This window comes from Podarcis bocagei (assembly GCF_964188305.1).
Source record: "Podarcis bocagei genome assembly, chromosome: 2".
Taxonomy (NCBI): domain Eukaryota; kingdom Metazoa; phylum Chordata; class Lepidosauria; order Squamata; family Lacertidae; genus Podarcis; species Podarcis bocagei.
The window spans coordinates 20,653,791-20,672,823 of record NC_138126.1 but is presented as its reverse complement, the minus strand read 5'-3'; the positions used below and the strand labels follow the sequence as shown (position 1 = coordinate 20,672,823).

The window sequence follows — 19,033 nt, the reverse complement described above, 5'->3', positions numbered from 1 at the left end:
ATTCACTGGATTTAGGTTTGATGAGGCCCTAAGCTACTGAAGGTAATGGGGCCCTTTATATGTCCAGCTGTCCTTTGTCAACAACAAATTGTCACTGTTTTTGTGTGTTGAATATACAGTGGTACCTCAGGTTACAGACGCTTCAGATTACAGACACTTCAGGTTACAGACTCCGCTAACCCAGAAATAGTACCTCGGGTTAAGAAATTTGCTTCAGGATGAGAACAGAAATCACGCGGCAGCAGCGGGAGGCCCCATTAGCTAAAGTGGTACCTCAGGTTACGAACAGTTTCAGGTTAAGAACGGACCTACGGAATGAATTCAGTTCTTAACCCGAGGTACCACTTTATGCTATATGGTAATCTATGGACCTAATAGGTATCTCAAGCCATTTGCACATAAAAAAATATGTATTTTATCAAAGTAATTGTTGAACTGAAGTACAATTAAGAAGTATATTAATAGTGAAATACAATTAGGAAGAAGTATATTACAGTATAGTGAAATAATTATTAAGCTCTAACTTATTTTGGAAATGTACATCCAGTTTTTTCCCCTTTACATTTTTTGGGGCCCCCAAGAGAGTGGGGCCCTAAGCTACAGCTTGTTTAGCTTATACATAAATCCAGCACTGTTCATCAATACCAGTGACTGAACATAACAAGAGCCCTGCTGGATCCTATCTAGTCCAGCATTCAGTTCTCACAAATGCCTGAGGGAAACCCACAAGGAGGAACTGGGCACCAGGTTCCCCTCCTGAAATTTCCTGCAACTGGCATTCAGGCAAGGAGCATTGCCATGGAGATGGACCATAGACAGGCATCATGGCTTGGATCAATTGCCCCCATTGTTGAATGGTTTCTTTAAATGTAAAGGTTCATCATTGTTCCACTCCATGTGTATGTCTTTAAGGGGCCGGAGCAAGGGCCAGAGCAAACTAACGAGACCCAGCTTTACAGCTGTGAAACGTAGCAGGTGCTGCTGAGTTGTATTTGATTAAGGTGTGTCAGCATCTGGGTGTAGTATATAAGGAGCAGCACCTAGCTCTCCCATTACCCTGGGGGATGGGTTGGTGGTTGGGTCATGTTTGTTTGTTAATATATTTAGTGTTAATGGAGTTTTTGTTTTTCTTATTAAAACCTTTAAGTTATTTTTGAGTCCTTTCTTTTTAATGCATGATCTCCCCAGCAAGCTCTCTGCAGCGTTACCATACTGCAAAAAGACAACATCTTTGGTTATGGGCCCAGCTGCTGAGTGGATGACTGCATATTTTTGGACTCTGAGAAAGGTTTGAAAACTCCTTCTCCTGTTAGCGTAGTTTTTGTGGGTCTGGAAGAGTTCCAGAATGGTTGACCGGCTTCCTGAAGCTGAGAAGGCTCTGGTCTTCCCACAGCTAACAGATGAGAACTATAGTTTATGGTCTTTTCGGGTGGAGGCGCTTTTGACCTCTAGAGAAGTATGGACCTATGTAACTGATGACCCTCCTAACCCTGTAACTAATGCTTGGTCGAAAGGAGATGCAAAAGCCAGGGCGATAATTAATTTGGCAGTCAGCGACCAGCAAGTAGTCTATATAAGAAATAAGAAAACTGCCAAAGAAATGTGGGACAGTCTTGCAGCAGTGCATGTTAGAAAAGAGTCAGCGTCTGCATTGACGTTTTTCAAGCAGTTGTACCAGACGAAGTTGCAGCCTGGTGGTGATTTGGCAGCACACTTGAGACGTCTGGAGGCAATACGCGGCGAGTTAATTCGAAGGGACATGGAGATACCTGATATTCAGTATGTTTTTATCATCCTTTGTTCCCTTAATGAGGACTTTGATGGTATAGCTAGCCAGATATCTGCTGTTCCACCAGCACAATTAACTGTGGAAGGGGTAACGGCAAGATTAATGGGCGAGTTGGATAGAAGGGAGGCTTGTGCCATAAGCACTCCTGTTTCCAGAAAGAATGAGGAACGCCATATGCAAACTTGTGGTGATACAACTGCATTTAAAGCTGCAAAGCGTTGTTGGTTCTGCAATAAGCAAGGACATTTTGCAAGGGACTGCAGATCCAAAAGAAAGCAAAGTTCTCCCAAGCCTGTTTCTGTTCGTCAATCACGGTCGTCAGCCCAGCAGCCGACATCGTACCGTAAGGACAGAAACGAGCCGCGAGCTTTTCACGCTCGGACTAAAGATCGTAAAAGAATTAAAGATGCCAAGTGGAAGTCTTTTGTTATCGACTCAGGAGCATCGCAGCACGTCTGCAATGATCGAAGCTTGTTTATTTCTTTCGAAGAGGAAATTGGTAATGTACATTTAGCCAATTCACAAGTCCTGCAGTCGCTTGGCAGGGGTACCGTTAAACTTGACTCTTTAAACATTACAATAGCGAACTGCATTTACTGCCCGTCAATAGACAATTTATTATCAGTAAGGTGTTTTGCTCATCAAGGGATAACTGTGCGTTTCTTAAAGTCAATGTGTGAGTTTTTCGAGGGGAACAAACGTCTATTATATGCCCGGGAATCTGATGGTTTATATAGACTGTATTTTCGAACCTACTCCCAATCGCCTATAAATTGCAGAGCAGCACAGTCAAGCCAGGGGTTGAGGAATGTAAGGCCACATTCTGGGTGTGTCCACGAGGCGCACAGAATTCTGGGACACCTGAATTTTGCTGATGTAATTAAGACACAGAATATTGTCAATGGCCTCAACTTAAAACCATGTAAATTCTTTATGCAGTGTCTATCCTGTTGCAAGAATAAGATTAAGGTTGCACGCAAGGGTAGGTGCTCAGATAGGAAAGTAACTGAGCCATTTGAGCGTGTACATTGTGATTTAGTTGGGCCACTCCCACCATCATTAGGAGGTTCTAAGTACTGGCTTACCCTGATAGACCAGTATAGTAGATATTGTTGGACTTATGCAATAGCTGAGAAGTCCCAAGCATTTGAGAAGTACAAGGTTTTTTGCAACTGGGTAAAAACGCACTTTAACAAACCAATTAAGAACCTGTTTTCTGACCGGGGTGGGGAATTTGTTTCTGAAGATTTTGAGAAATTCCTGGAAGCGCAGGGGACTACTCATGAGTTATCTTGCCCCCGAAGTCCCTGGCAAAATGGGCTTGTTGAAGTTGTGCAGCGTGACCTGCAGGCAGGGGTTAAAACTTATCTGCACGATGCTAATCTGCCCAAAGACTTTTGGGCTGAAGCGCTCCATGCCTTTTGTTATGTTAGAAATCGCAGTTATCATTCTGGTTTAGATGTCACCCCCTATGAGAAGCTGGTTAAAAAACGCCCTAATCTGAAATACCTACGCATTTGGGGTTCAGATGTAATTATGCATTATCCTGCTAAGCAGAAATTGGGTGAACGTAGTGTTCAGGGAAAATTAATGGGCTACCAGCAGGGGGCATACAGAATTTACATACCAGCAACTGGCAAATTTCATATTACCAGAAGCATGATACAAACTGTAAATTGGAATGGAGTTGCTGTTTTCCAAGATACTGATGGTATAAATGATACTGAGGAAGAAGAGGAAGAAGCAGCAGCAGCAGGAGGAAATGGTGCTTCTGAATTAATGGGGAAAGACAAAAAGCCTGTTGAATCTGATAATTTGTTTGACTTAAAGTCACAGGCACCTGAGGGGAGGTTAGATTCTCTTGAGTTTTCTGACCGTGAGCTTAGCCTACAGGCACCTCTTCAAACTGACAATGATGATTTACAACCTGAAACTAGTAGTTCACTTAGTCCCATTAAGTCTGAGGAGTCTGACTCTCCTTCCGGACTGAGACGTTCAGATAGAAAGAGACAGAAGCCACAACGTTTCGCAGATGAACATTTTAATACTGTGTATGCCAATAAGGTGATTTTTGAGCCAAAAAGCTACAGTGATGTTCAGAATTTACCTAAGCACCAAGCTGTAAATTGGTATAAAGCTATGAACTCTGAGATAGCTTCTTTAAAAGAGCATAACACTTGGTCTCTTGTACCACAAACCCCAGATATGAGACTTATTGATTCAAAATGGGTTTATAGAGTTAAAATGAATGACAAAAATGAAGTTGTAAGGTACAAGGCAAGACTAGTTGCTAAGGGTTTTCAACAAATTCCAGGAGAAGATTATGATTTGTGCTATTCACCAAGTGTAAAATATGAAACAGTTAAGCTTTTGTTAAAAGATGCATCACAACGTGGACATTCTGTTTATCACCTAGATATAAAAACTGCATATTTGTTTGCAGATTTAAAAGAACAAATTTTTATGCGTGTCCCTGAAGGCATAGACGCTGCTGAAGGTTTGGTATGCAAATTAAATAAATCCCTTTATGGTCTGCACCAAAGTGGAAGGAATTGGCACCAAACTTTAGCAAAAGAATTGCTAGATATTGGTTTTTCACAAGGAAAGGCAGACAATTGTGTGTTTATAAAGGAAAGGGCAAACTCTGTAACAAAAATATGTGTGTATGTAGATGACGTGTTAATTTCTACAAAAACCAAACAGGAATATGAACAGGTAGTTTCACAGTTACAGAAGAAATTTGATGTGGTGGAATTAGGCATAGCTAAAAATTACTTATCCATGCAAATTGAGAAAGGCAAAAATGGATCTTTTCTGGTTCATCAAACTGCAAAAATTGATGACCTAGTTGAAATGCTACGTTTAGAAAATGCAAATGGGAAGGAAACGCCTATGGTGTGTGGTTTCACCTTTACAGGTGAAGATAAGCCATTTCCTAACAAAACTTTGTATCGTTCTGCTATAGGCAAGTTAAATTTCATTCAAAGAATCTCAAGACCAGATATAACTTATGCTTTTCACTTTCTGGCAAAATTTGTGGAAAAGCCCACTACACAATGTTTCTCTGCTCTTAAGAGAGTGGTAATGTACCTTAAACATACCAAACATTATAGGTTGCAGTTTACATCAAGTATTGATAAAGGTTTTGAAATTTTCTGCGATGCATCTCATGCAGTGGAACAAAATAATTGCAGGGGTGTGTCTGGTATGGTGTTTTGTTATAACGGTTGTCCATTTGAATGGAAGTCCCAGACACAAACCATTATTTGTCTCTCTACAACAGAGAGTGAATTATGTGCATGCGTTCAAGCCACTCGTGATGTAGAATGGTATCTGCAAGTATTTGCAGACCTACAGATGCAAGTAACACTACCAGTAAAAGTTTACCTTGATTCCCAGAGTGGACTTGCTATCCTGTGTTCAGAGACCAATACGCAGCGCACTAGAGTCTTAAGATTACGTTTAGAATTTGTAAAGAAACTAATTGCTGATGAAATGGTTGTATTTAAATATGTTCCAGGTGATAGTCAAATTGCAGACATTTTTACTAAAGCTCTTCCAAAGGTTACACATGAAAAACATGTACAAAGTATGCTTTATGTTTTTGTTCCACAATGATGAACCGCAGGGGAAATGTTGAATGGTTTCTTTAAATGTAAAGGTTCATCATTGTTCCACTCCATGTGTATGTCTTTAAGGGGCCGGAGCAAGGGCCAGAGCAAACTAACGAGACCCAGCTTTACAGCTGTGTAACATAGCAGGTGCTGCTGAGTTGTATTTGATTAAGGTGTGTCAGCATCTGGGTGTAGTATATAAGGAGCAGCACCTAGCTCTCCCATTACCCTGGGGGATGGGTTGGTGGTTGGGTCATGTTTGTTTGTTAATATATTTAGTGTTAATGGAGTTTTTGTTTTTCTTATTAAAACCTTTAAGTTATTTTTGAGTCCTTTCTTTTTAATGCATGATCTCCCCAGCAAGCTCTCTGCAGCGTTACCATACTGCAAAAAGACAACACCCATGTCTTGCTTAGAGCCAGTGTGGTGTAGTGGTTAAGAGCAATGGACTCGTAATCTGGTGAACCGGGTTCGCTTCCCTGCTCCTCCACATGCAGCTGCTGGGTGACCTTGGGCCAGTCACACTTCTCTGAAGTCTCTTAGCCTCACTCACCTCACAGAGTGTTTGTTGTGGGAGGAAGGGAAAGGAGATTGTTAGCCGCTTTGAGACTCCTTTGGGTAGTGATAAAGCGGGATATCAAATCCAACCCCCCCCTCCTCCTCCTCCTCCTCCTCTTCCTCTTCTGGATTTCGTATCTGGTTAGCCACTGTGGGGAACAAGTTATTAGACTAGGCAGGCCTTTATTCTGACCCAGCAGTTTTCCTTATGCTCTTGTGTTAAACTGTAACAGCTCTTACTGCACCTGCCCTTTAGAAGCCTGGATCAGAGGGTGTGTGTGTGTGTGTGTGTGTGTGTGTGTGTGTGTGTGTGTGTGTTCCCCAAGACTGATATTGTTGATAAAATCATTGGCAGGATTATTGTAACACCCTGCAGTTTTATAAGAATATATATTTAAAGAAGATGGATAAATGAGCAAATTAATTTGGATATGCAGAAGCTATTAAAAAACAAATTTAAGGAACCCCAGAAAGAAGGGGGGTGGAAGTCAAGTTTTGAAATGTCAAAATGAATGTTAAAGTTGGTGAAATGTATAAAACTAGTGAGATGTATAAACTTGAAAAGTATAAATAAACAAAATATCAAAAAATAATAATAATTAATAATTCGTTTATTTGAAAAAATATTTTGAAAAGTGCAATATAATAAAACAACACCAACACCTGCTTTTGTTGAAACTCCACAGCTACAGGAAGTCTATAGACAAATAGTGCAGTATCAGAGATTCCTCTATGCACTGGGTTGTACCATCTAAAGTACGCACAACCGAACGCACTCCCAGGAACAATGCATTGTACTGGACTATTTGTCTACAGGCTTCCAGCTGCTCTGGCATTTCTACAAAATCAGTCTCAGGGGAAACCCACCCCATGCAGGCTTCTAAAAGACAGATGCAGTGAGGGGTGTTACAGTTTTCTGTGTGGTTTATCTTGAATACTATTGGTGTGAAATTACAGGGTAAATGGAATTACTTTATGGGACCGAGTGAAGGTTAACAACTGATCAAAAGAAAAAGGCTTTGTTTTGTTAGCCCAAAAATGGAAAACGAGCGAGGTCCCAACTAAAGAAGAATGGCAGCTTGTTGACAGAATATGCACAGCTCAGACTTAACATATAGAATAAGCGAACAAGAAGAACATACTTTTAAAGACGATTGGAATTTTTTTATTGAATTTATGGGAAATAATTGTGTACAGCTGAAAATGCTGGCAGCGTTAAGATAAATACAGCAGTGTAAACAAGTTTTGATGGATGCAATAATGGAATACTGAATGGTATAGTTTTTGTAAAATATGCAGGGATTTATGATTTGTGATATGTAAAATGAACCATGGAAAGAGAAGAAGGGAAGTCATTGATATCTTAAGGATGTAAAATGAGTATTTTAAGTGGTAAAACAGAAAATTTAATTAAAAATTACAGTGGTACCTCAGGTTACATACGCTTCAGGTTACAGACTCTGCTAAACCAGAAATAGTGCTTCAGGTTAAGAACTTTGCTTCAGGATGAGAACAGAAATCGCACAGCAGTGGTGCGGCGGCAGCAGCGAAAGGCCCCATTAGCTAAAGTGGTACCTCAGGTTAAGAACAGTTTCAGGTTAAGAACAGACCTCCAGAATGAATTAAGTTCTTAACCCGAGGTACCACTATATATACAAAAAAAAGAAAAGAAAAAGGCTATAGGAAGCTGCTGTTCTGATAACAGAATAATAATTTGTGGTGTTGAGTTTGCTTTTCTTGTATTGTTGTTCTCATTTGCTGCACAATCACAGGTTTCATTATTGCTGAACACGGTTGAAGATTAGAAAATGGAGCCAGTAGAAACAGGAGGAATTGCCAACATTTGGGTAGGCAGCAACCAAAAGAGCATCACAGTTGATGACCAGCAGACCAACAGTGTGGACGTTCATTCTGTGACTGACACAACTACAACCCCCAGAAACACACCTACGCTTCAGAACACAGCTCCCATTGATGATGACATCGTTACCTCTGAAGCCACATTTGCCATAACATCCAAAAGCATCACCACAGCTCACCCTAGCCCAAACACCATACATCAAAAGCACATCAGCCCAGCCCTTGAGAATGATACTGCTACTGTTGACCGTAGGGGGAGAGACACTTCGGGGAAAAGCCACATCAGCATCGCGAAAGCAGCTCGTAGCAAGTCATCTTCTAGAGATGCACCTAGAGAAGTCTTACGCTGGGAGTCCTCTTTCAAGTCCAAAGATGCCCCAGGAAATGCTAATTCCACAGCTTCTGAAGATGCCTTGAGCAAAGGATGTGTTATCAAGGCGAGCTGTGCTGAAAATAAGGCATCTGCAACTGAGGAGACCAGCACAGTTCTTGGAAAGATCTCCACAACGGGTGACAATTTCTACAAAGCTCCTAGAAATACGGCTATGGATGAAAGCAACAGGGACACTGCTGTCGACGTCACTCCTGGAATCAGCTGCACTCCGACAATTGCCCTAGGAGATATTTGCAACAGGAAGTCAGTTCCTGCTCCTGGAGATAGCAATAGCATCACTTCTGGAGAAAAGGCTATTGATAGCTCATTCTTTGGAGAGGTCTTCAATACTGGAGACACTGCAATTGCTGCCACTGTCTTGGGTGCCACTGTGGATACCAATGGCGCTCAAGTAACCTCAAGCCCTGAGGACTGTACCACTAAAGTGGGTGACATCACCGGTTTCTGTGATGAGTTAACCAGTGGCGCTAACCCTGTTTCTGACCCTGGAGACATTTCAGCCACCACTTTTAAAGAAATGTCCTTCTCTAGCCCTGAAAATGCCACTGTCTTCTCAGGGGGCGGCACTACCAACCTTTTCAGTGTGGAGAATTTAGTTGTCACTACAGCGTTTTCAGCTACCTCCCAACCACCTTCAGCTGTTGTCTCTACAAACATCAGCCTGGCTCTTGATGGCAACAACACAACTTCTAGTCCTAGAGATAGTCCTACCAATGGAAACAAAACAGGAACTGTGTCTAGAGAAGCCAACGTTTCCTCTAGTACTGCTACAACATCCAGAGAAACCCACAAAGCCTCCACAGATGGCAGTCTTAACACTTCTGGCAATATATCCACCCCTGTCCCTTTAGGGGCTGTCACAACAGGCTCTGGAAATTCCATCACCATTCCTAGTGAGAATGACACGTCCCTTGGGAGCATCACGACCACTTGTTTAGACACTGCCACCGTTAACGAGCCTTTTTTCATTCTCCCTGGAAACGTGACCAATGTTGTCGGCATCATAGACACTACAACTGGTATGTTTAAAAACATGGCCACAATCCATGGAAATATACCAGCCGCTATTGTAGTAGAGACCATCACCATAGCCAACCCTTCCGAAGAAATTGCCACTGTGCCATCTTCTGCCGATGTCAGGGAGACACCCACTCCTAGAGAGGGAGCTAGCACCGAGTCTGAAAATTCAACCGTTACACCTAGCTCAATTCATGTCCGTGAGAATGCTAATGCTGCTGGATATATTGATATCAGAGATTGTGGAGATAACACAATCAGGGAAGACAGCGTTGCAACTGCTCCAGAAAATGCCAACCAAACCGAACTCTTAACTTCCTCTTTGAAGGGTGCCAACATCAGCTCCAGAGAGAACCTCGACACCTCTCTTAAAAAGACATGTAGAGATACCACTGCAATTGCTCCTTTCGTTGAAAGCACTCCCATTCCTGTTGGTACTAAAATGACAGCAACTCCAGGAAACACACTCACAAACATGGTTGGGAACATGGTCGCCATGAACCAGGGATCCACCGTTGTCTCTGGAGATGCACTTAGCACCACCTCTGACGAGGACACCACCTTCAGACACAAGGACAGTAGTGATTGTCTTGGTGACAATGCCACCCCTGGGAATGACACCGCCACCATGTGCACAGAGGAAAGCTGTTTTCTTCATGATGATGCTATAACCACTGTCTCCAGCGAAACCTTTGCTGCATCCCAAGATACCACCTTGAATGTTCCTGGATCTGTTACTATCATCACTATCTCTCAGGACACCACTGGAACAGAACTTGGGAAACCCTCAGAAACTATAGCTGACAAAACCACTATAGCTTCTGGTAACATCACCACTACCCATGAGAAAACTGCCAGCACTGGTGTCATTATTCCGACAAATATTTCCAGGAGAGAACCTGCCAGAGAGGCCGCTACTAGAGACACAACCACCACACTGGATGACCGGTGTGCTCCTGCTCTTCAGAGCACCGGTGTTGCAACTCCTGAAGAAGTCACTGTCCCAAGGACTTCTATGGCATCTAGAGAGGCAACTACGATTCATTTAGAGAATGTCAGTGCAACTGTGACCACCTCTACTGCTTTTGAGGACACCTCTATCACCTCTGCAGGTGCTACTCCCACCATTGGAAAAAATACTATGGACGTTGTTTCTGGAGATGTCTCCACTTCTACTCACAGTGCAGCACAGGACAGAAATCTGAATGCCAGTACTATTGCTGGTAACAGCAAAGCCCCTTCAGATGCCACCACGGCTGTTTCTGAGGTTGCCACACCAAACCCCGGGTCTGCTGCTAACATTTCTTTGCTCTCAACAGAAGTAGAAAATGATGCTGCAGAAGACACTACCACCAAGGACACACCTGGTTCTTTGCTAATCAACACAACTAAGAGCAGAGACACCTCCACTGACACTCCAGAGGAGATGTGCTATGGAGACAGAGTTGATTCTGTATACAGTGAGACCACCACAATCAGGGGGCATATGCCTACCCCTAGTTTATCATTCTCAGCTGGAACTAGTATTCAAGAGGCCAACACAAGTCCAGGAGATACCACCCCTGCCTTTAGTTGCACCAGCAAAATTCCAGAGGGTGCACACCTTGCGGGGACAGTTAACTCTGTGCACAATGAGATGCTCCTTGCCCTTGAGCAGGCATCCTGTAGGAAAACAACCAGTAGTGGATGTGTCATTGCTGAAGCCACCACACAAAGTGAGAGGAACCTAACAGAAAATGCTGCTGGCTCCTCTGGAGACAACAAGATATGTACTGATACTCCCATGTTGGTAGGAACTAAGAAAGGGACACCAGGCCCCAGTGTAACTAGCAGGACTTTTAAAATATCTGAAGTCACTACTACTTTTGAAGATGCCAGATACACCACTGCTACCAGAGTTTTTTCTGTATTTGCTAATGAAGACAACAACACCACGGCAACGTCTGTAGGCACCAACTTCATTCCTACCACCAAATTCAAGGAACCTACTGCTACCAATGTCTCAGGAGATGTTTCTCAAACCACCATCCTTGGGGGAGATGCTATCACCATCACCACCACTACCATGGGAGCCACATCCACAGTTACTTCCCTTAGAGATACTGTCATGGCCACCCAGGCTTTTCCTGAAGATATTACCACTGTTTCTAGAAACATATCTACTAACATCCTTCAGGATACCCCAAAACTGGGAGAAATAGTTACCTCAGAGGATACTGCTGCTACTACTTCTCTCAGAGACATCAGAATCCATTGTGATGTCCTTACTCGGGGGACAAGGTCTTCCGCAGACACTGACATTCTTGAAGAAACCTCTGATCTAGCTAAGATTATTCCAAAAGATGATCTCAGCAGTGACCTTTCTGATTGCAGGACTATAGTTACAACAAATGTAAGCACTAGTACCAGCAATACCTTGAGTGATACTGTTTCTACTCCTGATAATGCTACTTCTGTGTTCAAGATCACCACTAGCTCTGATGGAATTCCAACTTCTAGGGATGTCCCAGCCACCATTGTAAGTGCCAGGATCCAGGATCAGACCACAATCACTGAGGCTCCCACTGTTGTCCCTGAGATATGCTCCTTTGCTACAGGAGAAAATGTCACCACCACCACACAAACTGTCACTGGAGAGGCCACCGTGGCTACTGTCCCACAAGGCACAGTCACCGGTAATGTCACCATCATCAATAATCCTGAAAATGCTGCCAGTATAACAGTCAGCCCTAGAGATGCGGATGACAAGGCTTCTAATCCATGGGACAGAACCACTTTGACCCTTGAAGAAATAGTCCCCACAGGGAAGACACCTTCCTTGGGTAATGCAATCAATGTGACCACACCTCTAAAAGAATCCAGTGCTCATCCACACAGCTTCCGTCCCACAGAGGCATTCAGCACTCCGGACAGCACCCTTTATGGCGACACCACTGGTCACCCAGGAGCAGTATTCATTCCAAGCCTGGAAACTATTTCCATACCAGGAGATACTTCTAAGATACATGAGGCATGCATTGCCTTGGACAATTCCATCCTTCCCACCCAATTAGTTGATGGAACTGACCTGCCTGTTGCCACTGAAGACACTTCTACCCCTAGAGCCACTCCTAGCATTACCACTTCTGAAGACCTGAGCATCATCACTGTTGCCCCTGAAGCTACCACAGTTCCTGGATGGGCAAATGCCAATGAATATAGAGGGGCTATTGCTACCCCTGTCCCTGAGCGTACCCCCACCACATCAGATGTCATTGTCCTTTCTTCTGGAGATAGTACCACAGGCCTCTTTGGTAGCCAAGACACAATCACCACTGCCACACTCTCTGAGGATATCGTCGCCACTGAAGATGCTGCTGAAGATGCCCTTGGATACAACACTTCTGACAACGTTGCTCCAACAGCCACTGCAACTGGAGACATTCACCCCACCACTGAGACTGCTTCAGGAAAGGTCGCCAGCACAATCAGAGGCAGCCCGGAAAAAAGAGGTGCTTTTACAAAGATCTCCAGACCTATTCTTGAAAACACCAGCACCAAGTATGAAGCTTCTAACCCTAACCCTAGAAGCCACTATGGGAAGACACCAACATCTGACACTTTATCTATGCCTATGACTAATTTGGCCCCCAAAGATACCTTTGGCAGTGATTTCTCCAAATTTGTCATTCATACAGGTGAAACGGCAACTGATAAAATTCCTGATAGTAGTGCAAATGTCACCAACAAAGCCTCTAGTGGAAACTCTGCCTCTACCACTGGAGGTAATAGTTCTTTCTCTGAAAGCATCGCCACCTCTGAAGGGCCAGCTACTTCCAGGCAGATCAGCATGGCAGCTATTCTTGAAGACAATGAAATACAGAAAGATACCTCTGGGGCAAGCAGTTCCCTTGAAGAGACACCTGTCACTGAGGTGCTTTCCATCTCTGAAATGAACCTTACTTGTAGAGAAGACACCAACATCACTCCTGAAACTACACTTACAGAAGATCCCATATTGTTCCCTATTGCTGCTGCCATCACTCTAAGCAGTGGAACCATCCTTTCCCATAGTGAGACTACATCTCTAGGGAAATCTACAGACCTAAGCTTGAGTACCACCTCTTCAGCAGATTCCATCGCCAGGACTTCCACCAACCCAAGAGATGATGCCCATATTTTCCCCAGGGTAATATCTGTCCCCTCCTCTGGAGGCACTGGGAAAGAAAGCTCAACTTTTGGGACCACTCTTGGAACTGCTGAGGCTCAAACTTCTAAAGCTACTCCTCCTCCTGAGGAGAGTCTCGTCCCTGGTGACACCAGGGTTTCTGAAGATACCAGTACTAGGGCAGCCACATTTGACACTGGAAAGGCCTCCATATCTGGTGCTAATAGTGTATTGGAAAAACACTCCAGTTCCGAAGCAGCATATACCACTACCATCAGCAGCACATCTTTCCCTGGGATTATTGACTCCACACCTTGTGACAGTGATAGACCTGATGAGACACTTCCTTCTGGGAAAGTCACCGCCATTGATGTCTATGGTAAGATACCCAGTTCCAGAACTACCACTTCTCCTAGAGAGGCTTTAGTATTTCAAGACAATGCTACCAGTGCTTCAAGACACCCAAACACCCCTGAAAATATCAGAAATGCACCTGAAAACTCAATGGCCGAAGTCAGCATTCCTGTCTCTGGAAGCAACAGTGCTGCTCTAGATGATCTCGTGACCACCATGTTTGACAAGTCCAATGACACCCACACTAGAGAGTCTGCTACCATCGAAGGAGCCCAGGTTATCAGTTACAGAAAAAGACCCACTCTAAAACTGAGAGAAGCTGATACTAGCACACTTACAGGCATTGCAATGGTTCCAGGAGGGTCTTCCACCATCCCTCCAGCAGAAGCAACCACCGTCACATCTGGAAAGACCATGGACAACAGTTCAGAGAGCCCTATGTCCATAGAACAGAACAGTGCGACTGTCTCTGGGGACCCCTCAGCTGCCCCAGGATTGGTCCTCAATGCCAACATCGGAGAGACTAATATTGCTATAACTGGAAAGACCACGGATCCCACCACTAGATCCATGGATCCAGGTGTGACTCTAGCTATTAGTTTGGGAGAGGTGCCTGATGCCGCCACGTTTGGAGAAAGTGTTGACACTACTGCAGAAACTCATGGACACAACTTGGCTGCTCTGGAAGTGTCTCTTATTGACACCCCAAAAGGAGTTTCCCAATCTGGAAATGCCACTGAAGCCACCCAAAGGGAGACCCCCACGGCCATATGTGAAAGCACCACAGTTATTCACAGGAAAATATTGCCTGCGGTCCCTGGGAAGGCCCCCACCACTGCCACCTCTGGAGCATTCCCTTCCACCGTTCTTGGTGAGATTCCACCTGCTGTCTCTGAAGATGCTGCCATGGACTCTAAAGGGAGCCCTCCTGCTTCACCTATGGAGAACGTTCCTGTTGCTGCCCCTACCTGCAAAAAGGCTCCTGTGGTTGCCCCCAGAGGGGTTACCTCTACTTCCCAAGGAAAATCCAGCATTACCAAGCCAGGTAAGCCAGATACAATCTGGGTTTTGTGAATGCTAGCTAAATATCATTTTATTTATTAATTGATATACCACGAAATGACAAAATAAACTTCTAAGCCATGGGTAGGCAAACTAAGGCCCAGGGCCCGGATCCAGCCCAATCGCCTTCTAAATCCAGCCCATGGATGGTCCGGGAATCAGCGTGTTTTTACATGAGTAGAATGTGTCCTTTTATTTAAAATGCATCTCTGGGTTATTTGTGGGGCATAGGAATTCGTTCATTTCCCCCAAAAAAAATATAGTCCACCCCCCCCAAGGTCTGAGGGACAGTAGGCCGGCCCCCTGCTGAAAAAGCTTGCTGACCCCTGTTGTAAGCAGTTTGCAAAATATTAAAAAAAAACCCACAAGTTGCATGGACTTTAAAATAAAAACATCCATAATTAAACTATTTGTTGATTTAATGTCCTTATTTTGGAATATGGAAGGGAAGTCAGCCTTTTGGGTAAGCAGGCCTGCAATTGCTTAGGCATAGCTCAGTTGGTAGAGCACGAGACTCTTAATCCCGGGGTTGTGGGTTCAAGCCCCATGTTGGGCAAAAGATCCCTGCGTTGCAATGGGCTGGGCTAGATGACTCTCATGGTCCCTTCCAACTCTATGATTCTAAGACCTTAAAATAGCCACCGCAGGTCCCTCAGCACTGACATCACACATGCCTGGGTGAGGGGCACAGCTCCGTCCCCTAAGAAACTTGTGTACAATATTGCACCCAGGTGTCCATTTGTCTTTGGGATTGTCATATGTGGTTGGGCAACCATTGTGAAATCTTAGCCCCTGGTTTTCATAATGGAAAGCAGGCCTTTTGAAAGAGGCATAGGCATGGGAGCTATGAGTTCACTCCTGGCACATCCTTCCAGCCCAGTTTTTGTGTGTGCTTGATTGAGATGCCAGAAATCAACCTTCCTGTTTTAATTAATGGACCACCTCTTTCCATGTGAACCTACCCTGAGATCATCTTCTGAGGCCCTTCTTCGTGTGCCTCCTCCTCAAGAGGTCTGGAGGGTGGCAACACAAGAACGGGGCCTTCTCTTCAGTGGCTCCCCATCTGTGGAACGCTCTCCCCAGGGAAGTTCACCTGGCACCTTCATTATACACCTTTAGGCGCCAGGCAAAAACATTCCATTTTAACCAGGCCTTTGGTTGACCTGATGGACATCCTATACCCTTTTTAAATGTGGATCCTTTTTTGGGGGGGTGTTATTGGGATGCGGGTGGCGCTGTGGGTTAAACCACAGAGCCTAGGACTTGCCGATCAGAAGTTTGGCGGTTCGAATCCCCGCCACGGGGTGAGCTCCCTTTGCTCAGTCCCTGCTCCTGCCAACCTAGCAGTTTGAAAGCACGTCAAATTGCAAGTAGATCAATAGGTACCGCTCTGGCGGAAAGGTAAACAGCGTTTCCGTGCGCTGCTCTGGTTTGCCAGGAGCGGCTTAGTCATGCTGGCCACATGACCCGGAAGCTGTACACCGGCTCCCTCGGCCAGTAAAGCGAGATGAGCACTGCAACCCCAAAGTCGTCCGCAACTGGACCTAACAGTCAGGGGTCCCTTTACCTTTACCTTTATTTTGTCGGACTCCATCTAACCCTAGGCAAAGGGTTAGGCTAGCAACTGTCCAGCAACGGGAACTTCCAGCATAGTGCGACAGCCCTGGTAGAAATGACTTACCCAACACACCCCTATGGCTGGCTTCTGCATAGAATCATAGAATCTTGGAAGGGACCCAAGGGTCATCTAGTCCAACCCCCTGCAATTCAGGAATCTCAACTAAAGCATCCATGACAGATGGCCACCCAACCTCTGCTTAAAAACCTCCAAGGAAGAAGAGTCCACCACCTCTCATGGGAGTCTGTTCCACTGCCTAACAGATCTTACCATCAGAAAGTTTTTTTCAAATGTTTAGTCGGAATCTCCTTTCTTGTAACTTGAAGCCATTGGTTCGAGTCCTACCCTCCGGAGCAGGAGAGAACAAGCTTGCTCCATCCTACATCATGTGACACAGCGGCGTAGCGTGGGTTATCAGCACCCGGGGCAAGGCAAGTAATTTGCGCCCCCTAACCCGGGGCAAGGCAATTAATTTGCGCCCCCTAACCCGGGGCAAGGCAAGTACAGTAATTTACTCTCCCAAGCAGCAGCAGCAGGGAGGCTTCTCTTTCCCCCGCGCTCTCCTGGAGCTGCCTCTTTTCTTTCCTTTTTTTCCCTTTCTCCAAGGCTTTTCGCTTTCTCTCCTTAATTGATTCCTCCTCCACACCGCAGCGTTTCCTGGCTGCTTCCCCCCCCTTTCCCTCTCTCTCCTCCTCGTTCTGCTTGCCCTGCCCTGCCTGAGGGCGCCCTGAGGAGACTCCGCTCTCCTTTTTGACCAGGCGAGGTGGAAAAGTCTCTTCCCGCCCCCTCGCCAGACTCCCTGCTCGGCTCGGCTCACTAGCCAGGCGGCCAGTGGAGAGAGAGCCGCAATTACCATAAAGCTCTCCCTCCGCTTCACCAAGCTGTCAAAGCCCGGCAGCAGCAGGCGCAGCCAGACCCCCGCCAGCCAGCCAGCCCGCCCGCCCGCCCGGCTTCCTCTCCTTTTTTTGCCCGTGGCAGAAGGCTTCGCTCTCCCCCTTCTGCGACCTCCTCGCCAAGCCGAGCGAGCGCGGGCTCCCTAACCCGTGGATTTTAGTAGGGGCAGAGAGCTGCTAGTGCGAGCGCGCCCCCCGCCCATGTTGCGCCCGGTGCGGCCGGCACCCCTGGCACCCCCCACGCTACGCCACTGGTGTGACAGTCCTTAAGATATTGGAAGATGGTTATCCTATCTCCTCTCAGTCTCCTCTTTTCCAGGCTAAACATACCCAGCTCCTTCAAGCGTTCCCCGTAAGGCTTAGTTTCCAGACCCTTGATCATCTTGGTTGCCCTCCTCTGCACACGTTCCCACTTGTCAACATCCTTCTTAAATTGTGGTGCCCAGAATTGGACACAGTATTTCAGGTGTGGTCTGACCAAGGCAGAATAGAGTGGTACTATGACTTCCCTTGATCTGTACACCAGACTTCTGTTGATGCAGCCTAGAATCGCATAAGCTTTTTTTTGCTGTTGCATCAAACTGTTAACTCATGTTAAACTTGTGGTCCACCAAGACCACAGGGTAACCGAACAGCACTCTGCACATGACCAGCGTCTCATTGACTCATGTGATCCAAGACTGTACCAAGGCATTGAAAACAATTTCCACTGACCACAAAGGGCAAGCATAAGCTCCAGATGTAGCAGCAGCAAGCCAGATGAAATTAAAGCAGCTCATCCTTTCTCTCCTTGCTTCCTGCAGTGACCCTTCTGCCATATTGGCCCACGCTGCTCATCGGCATGCTGGTCATCCTGGTATTGGCTGTTGGATTTTGCATGGTAAGGAAGACAGACACTTCACACACATCCCACCATGGACATTGTCAGATATACCTTATTGGGTGTGTAGGTGTTAAAACAGAAAGAGGGCATTTATTTGTTTGTTTAATTTTAATAATATTATTTTAGATTAGAGGAAATGCGCAGGGTGGGGGTAGGGGTGGCAATTGTCTTGTTATTTAAAAAAGTCTTAGGTGTTTTCTAAGCCTGGGAATAATGGATTCTGCCTACTTCCAAGATGAAAAAGCACGACAAATTTAAATTTATGGATTTTTTTCGGTTTAGAAAAGGACCAAAACAGTGGGGATTCCCCCCCCCCTTTTTAAAAAAACAAAACCCTAATTAGCTGGGGGGTGGAGAAAGAAAACTGACACTTCTAGAGAAAACTGCATGAACTTTAAAAGGCAAGTAGAAGGATTTAAAAAAATATATATATGGAGGTTTTCTATATTAAAGATTTTTTAAGGGAGGGACAGAATTTTGCCCAAAGGACAATGAGGAATTCAAAGAGGAGAGGAGAGTTATGCATGCCAGATGTTTTAATGCACCTTTCCCAAAATCAGAAAGAGGATGTTTTTTTGAGCCAGGGCTTGAGGGTCCTTTTCTTTGACTTGCATGTTATTATTGCCCTGAACATATATCAGTGATTCATTCATTCATTCTCTCTCTCTCTCCTAGGTCATCTATTATGCAACGTTCTTCATCCTGGTCACCTACTCAACATTGTAATTGAACATGTTCCCCTGAACCCATTTTGAAATGAGAGTATTATCAAAATTTCGAGGGTCTGGTGCTGATAGGCAGCCCGAGAATGGGTGGTTGTGGCTGATATTGAAGAGGGAAGCGG

The 19,033-nt window shown here is 45.1% G+C and overlaps 1 protein-coding gene across 1 annotated transcript; it reads left to right on the top strand.

The window, feature by feature from the left end:
- Positions 1-11,048: 11,048 nt before the first annotated feature.
- Positions 11,049-19,033, top strand: LOC308579789 (uncharacterized protein). The gene is made up of 3 exons (XM_081180722.1): positions 11,049-14,778; positions 18,110-18,186; positions 18,865-19,033. Exons 1-3 carry the CDS (start codon positions 11,298-11,300, stop codon positions 18,913-18,915), a joined length of 3,609 nt encoding a protein of 1,202 aa, XP_081036848.1. The 5' UTR covers positions 11,049-11,297; the 3' UTR covers positions 18,916-19,033.

Bases quoted from the DNA above. Each gene is read 5' to 3' on its own strand.
- LOC308579789 (XM_081180722.1), top strand. From the start codon at position 11,298: ATGGGAGCCACATCCACAGTTACTTCCCTTAGAGATACTGTCATGGCC. The intron at 14,779-18,109 runs GTAAGCCAGATA...TGCTTCCTGCAG, and splicing joins ATCCAGCATTACCAAGCCAG to TGACCCTTCTGCCATATTGG. The intron at 18,187-18,864 runs GTAAGGAAGACA...TCTCTCTCCTAG, and splicing joins TGGCTGTTGGATTTTGCATG to GTCATCTATTATGCAACGTT.